Raw genomic sequence first — 5,069 nt, 5'->3', positions numbered from 1 at the left:
CGACACCACTAGAGCACATTGATTTATTAATCATCGGCTATTGGATGTGAAACGTTTTGGTAATTCTGACATATAGTCTTAAGAGAGGAAACCCGCTACATCTTTTCATTAGCAGCAAGGGATCACTTACATTAACCATCCTAGAGGCCTTTGATACACGTCATGGTGCACTGGCTAGAACGAGAAATAGCCCAATGGGTCCACAGATGAGGATCGATCCTAGACCGACCGCGCATCAAGCTAGCGTTTTACCACTGGGCTACGTCTGCCCCATCTAAGTGCTATACACGAGACAATGGGCCAATTATAACTACAGCAATTGAGTACATAACACTTTCGTGTGATGTGGGTGGCCCTGATAAGGGCCTTTAAGGAGTGGGGTCCTCTCGTGACTGCAGTTTAGGCTTTCTTTGCCTTGACGACTTTCTTTTTGGGCGTTTTTTGACCTTTTTTGGCTTTGCTGCCACCTTTGCTTTCTTGGGCGTCTTTGCTTTCTTTGGTTTTGCGGTCTTCTTAGGGGACTTGGTTTTCTTAGCTGCAGGCTTAGCTTTCTTGTCTCCTGCCGACTTCTTGGTTGCCTTCTTGATGGGAGTTTTAACCTTCTTTGGCTTCTCAACAGCAGTCTTCTTGGCAGCAGGTTTCTTTTCTGCTTTCTTCTCGCCGAGACGAAATGAACCTGCAGCACCTGTGCCTTTAGCCTGTTTCAGTATTCCACTCTGAACACCATTCTTCAAAGCAGTCTTGAGACGGGCATTGATTGCCTTCGGGTTGTCTCCAACTTTGTAGTTGGCCATGACGTACTTGAGAAGTGCCTGTCTGGACGAGCCACCCCTCTCCTTCAGTGCGGTGACTGCATCTTTCACCATACTAGAATACGATGGGTGATCCGCTGGCTTCTTAGGCTTGGATACTTTCTTTTTTGGTGTTTTAACTTGAGTAGACTCCGTCATTTTTACCTTCAGTGATGCTATATTTCTCCTAATTCGATCAACGACTTACTCCTAACAGTATCAATCCGATTGTGTCCCCAGCCTCAGATCCCGCCACGCTCTCAAAATCGCGCGGACGTCGTCGAACTCGTCGTTTTCGGCTCAGCTGATCAGCCGCCATGGCTGGAAAACAACCGTTTGCTAGTGTGCATTGAATATTGTAAACCATATTTATTTCAATAAAATTGATTAATTAGAAACTTAATTTTGCTACCACCTTTTAGGAGACATAATGTACTATCTAACTTTCGAAAACAGAAATCGTGTGCGGTCTTTAAAGACTGAAAATCTAGTGATAAAGCGCAATAAAATGGCCAAACAAGTTAAAACTTTTGTCATTTTTGTTACAAAATACACATTTCGAAAAAGTGTATACCAAAAATCACATTACACTTTCGAAGTACATCCATTGTAGGTGTCCAGATATAACTATTTGAAGGAAAAAGGTAAAGTTTAATGCAGTGAGGTCTGGAAACAAATCATGTATCAAACACAAAAACATAGGCTTGTAAAAACAAAGATGCCGGTCGTCAGTTGAGTATTTGTTGTTGTATACTGATTAATATAATGCAATACTAACGATTAAGCTATTCAAAACTATAAACTAATTGCATTTTATTCTTCTGTTATATTTCTTAAAACGTACTATATTAGCATTTAACATTAGATAAATTAGCGGAACTTGTCATTATTAATCAACCATTTATGTCGGAGTGATGTCCACCGGTACGGGTGTACACACACATACACCCCCCCCCCCCCCCCCCCCCACCCCCCCCCCCACCCACCCCCCCAACACACACACACACACACACGCACACAAAAATACACATACAGAGAGAGACAGAGAGAGATAAAGAGAGGACGAGAGAGAGAGAGAGAGAGAGAGAGAGAGAGAGAGAGAGAGAGAGAGAGAGAGAGAGAGAGAGAGAGAGAGAGAGAGGTACACGAACACATGCTCACACATCCACTCACGTTTGTTATAACAACAACGGCCCCCACCCAGACCGAGCAAGGCCACAATACTGTCTTATCTCTCACCAACCAGTAAACTACTGTTCTGGACAGCCCAGATAGCTGAGGTGTGTGTCCTGGACAGTGTGCTTGAACCTCAGTTGGATATAAGAACAAATCTAGGTACAAATGAAATGAATAAATGAAAGCAATACATGTTTTATTTTGTGGCTAGAAATAATTAAATTATGCGTTATTGTTTGGTGTTGAGTTTTGGTTTTGGTGGACGGGGTGGGGGGGGGGGGGGGGGGGGGGGGGGGGGGGGGGTGAGAGTGTGTGGCATAATCAGTTGGCATTTTGTAAAACATCTTATATTTTGTTGTTGTTTTTGTTTTTAAATATCAATAATTTATTATTTGTCAGTTACGTTTGATCCAATTAAGTAGTTTATTTATTTTGAAATGGTCCAACTGATGCTATTAATCAGGTTAATCCAGTTGGTGTTCAATCACCGGAGTTAAACAACATAGGGCCAGGTTAGTACTTGAATGGGTGACCGCCTGGGAACACTGGGTGCTGGAGACGTTTTATTTTCCTGCTAAAAAAACAACCCCACTAATTTCTTTTTAAATTTTTTTTGTTGTTGTTTTTTTTATCTCATAAGATAAGTTTGAATTTCGTAAATATTTTAAATATTCAGAATGTGTTATTTGTCAATTACGTTCCAATTAAGTAATTCATTTATCAGTGAACTAATACAGTTAACCATGTTTCAAAATAGCATTCGTATACATGTACATTTGTAATGTCATATTTGTTCTGTCATTGTTGTCTATGGCTATACCAACTAGAAAACACCGGTCCGACTCGGTTACTGGTGAAGTCAGAGGTTGTGCCCAGAATGGACGTGCCTGAATCTGATGGAATATAGGTACGTTAATACAGTCCACCCACCCTACACCGGATCTCCTCCCTATAGGTAGTACTAAACCAAATAACTTTTGGCTGGGTCAAAGTTGGAGGTGCACCGAACTTTTGATAGAGAAGCTAACACCACAAGTCCCGTGATTGGTTATATAAATGTGAGTGTGTTGGTTGTAAAAATCATTAGTTTTATCTGGGCAAAATATGTCTGCAATTTTATTTCATCTAGTACCACTGTGTCAAGTAGCCTTGTGCTCAGGTCAGGTCAGGTCAGAGAGTTTAACCTGCCTATTCAGAGCAAGCTGTTGTAGCGCACGCCTGTCCTGGGCGCAGGTGTCGGCCTCAGTCGGTTCCTCCGTCCAGGACAGGAATGGGGTGGGGAGGGTGGGGGAGGCGCCTGCACTATCAGGTGCAAAGCCTTGTGCTGGAAACATGTATGGGGTACCTGTTAAAAAGAAAAAAGAAGTAACATTTTGTGCGGAACTAGGGTAGTCACAGACGCTACCCGTTATCTCTAAAATGAGCAGCTTCACTCGTAATCTTTTCTGATTTACTTTAAGGGTGAGGGGTGGTAGCCACATGTTACTATTGTCGTCTATGGAATTTTATTTGGCAATATACACCCATCAGCGCATTTTAGCAACGTATGGTCCGCTTATTACTCCGATGGGTGACGGCCTGGCCAAACCGGGTACCGTAGACATACAAAAACAGTTCTTTAGCATATTAATGTCTATTTATCAATTTTGTAAGTTTTCTGTACGACATTAAAATGTTGAACTGTTTAGCGTTGGTCTTTTGTTAATTATATTTATTTTATGACAATGCGTCATTACAAAATTATTATATATTTATGAAGATGACGTAATCATAAAAAGCATATTATTATCATCCAAGTGCAAAAGTTAAACTTTTTTTGTTTAACGACACCACTAGAGCACATTGATTTATTAATCATCGGCTATTGGATGTGAAACGTTTTTGGTAATTCTGACATATAGTCTTAAGAGAGGAAACCCGCTACATCTTTTCATTAGCAGCAAGGGATCACTTACATTAACCATCCTAGAGGCCTTTGATACACGTCATGGTGCACTGGCTAGAACGAGAAATAGCCCAATGGGTCCACAGATGAGGATCGATCCTAGACCGACCGCGCATCAAGCTAGCGTTTTACCACTGGGCTACGTCTGCCCCATCTAAGTGCTATACACGAGACAATGGGCCAATTATAACTACAGCAATTGAGTACATAACACTTTCGTGTGATGTGGGTGGCCCTGATAAGGGCCTTTAAGGAGTGGGGTCCTCTCGTGACTGCAGTTTAGGCTTTCTTTGCCTTGACGACTTTCTTTTTGGGCGTTTTGACCTTTTTTGGCTTTGCTGCCACCTTTGCTTTCTTGGGCGTCTTTGCTTTCTTTGGTTTTGCGGTCTTCTTAGGGGACTTGGTTTTCTTAGCTGCAGGCTTAGCTTTCTTGTCTCCTGCCGACTTCTTGGTTGCCTTCTTGATGGGAGTTTTAACCTTCTTTGGCTTCTCAACAGCAGTCTTCTTGGCAGCAGGTTTCTTTTCTGCTTTCTTCTCGCCGAGACGAAATGAACCTGCAGCACCTGTGCCTTTAGCCTGTTTCAGTATTCCACTCTGAACACCATTCTTCAAAGCAGTCTTGAGACGGGCATTGATTGCCTTCGGGTTGTCTCCAACTTTGTAGTTGGCCATGACGTACTTGAGAAGTGCCTGTCTGGACGAGCCACCCCTCTCCTTCAGTGCGGTGACTGCATCTTTCACCATACTAGAATACGATGGGTGATCCGCTGGCTTCTTAGGCTTGGATACTTTCTTTTTTGGTGTTTTAACTTGAGTAGACTCCGTCATTTTTACCTTCAGTGATGCTATATTTCTCCTAATTCGATCAACGACTTACTCCTAACAGTATCAATCCGATTGTGTCCCCAGCCTCAGATCCCGCCACGCTCTCAAAATCGCGCGGACGTCGTCGAACTCGTCGTTTTCGGCTCAGCTGATCAGCCGCCATGGCTGGAAAACAACCGTTTGCTAGTGTGCATTGAATATTGTAAACCATATTTATTTCAATAAAATTGATTAATTAGAAACTTAATTTTGCTACCACCTTTTAGGAGACATAATGTACTATCTAACTTTCGAAAACAGAAATCGTGTGCGGTCTTTAAAGACTGAAAATC

The 5,069-nt window shown here is 42.3% G+C and overlaps 2 protein-coding genes across 2 annotated transcripts; both read right to left on the bottom strand.

The window, feature by feature from the left end:
• Positions 1-368: 368 nt before the first annotated feature.
• On the bottom strand, positions 369-1,018 carry LOC121367005 (histone H1-delta-like). Its single transcript, XM_041491209.1, has one exon. It carries the CDS (start codon positions 948-950, stop codon positions 369-371), a length of 582 nt encoding a protein of 193 aa, XP_041347143.1. The 5' UTR covers positions 951-1,018.
• Positions 1,019-4,175: 3,157 nt separating this feature from the next.
• LOC121367006 (histone H1-delta-like) lies at positions 4,176-4,808 on the bottom strand. The gene has a single exon (XM_041491211.1). The coding sequence runs from the start codon at positions 4,738-4,740 to the stop codon at positions 4,192-4,194; it is 549 nt and encodes a 182-aa protein (XP_041347145.1). The 5' UTR covers positions 4,741-4,808; the 3' UTR covers positions 4,176-4,191.
• Positions 4,809-5,069: the final 261 nt, after the last annotated feature.

The sequence above is a fragment of the Gigantopelta aegis genome, unplaced genomic scaffold (genome assembly GCF_016097555.1).
Source record: "Gigantopelta aegis isolate Gae_Host unplaced genomic scaffold, Gae_host_genome ctg8257_pilon_pilon, whole genome shotgun sequence".
NCBI classification, from domain to species: Eukaryota; Metazoa; Mollusca; class Gastropoda; order Neomphalida; family Peltospiridae; genus Gigantopelta; species Gigantopelta aegis.
This window is presented reverse-complemented; position numbering and strand designations above follow the sequence as displayed.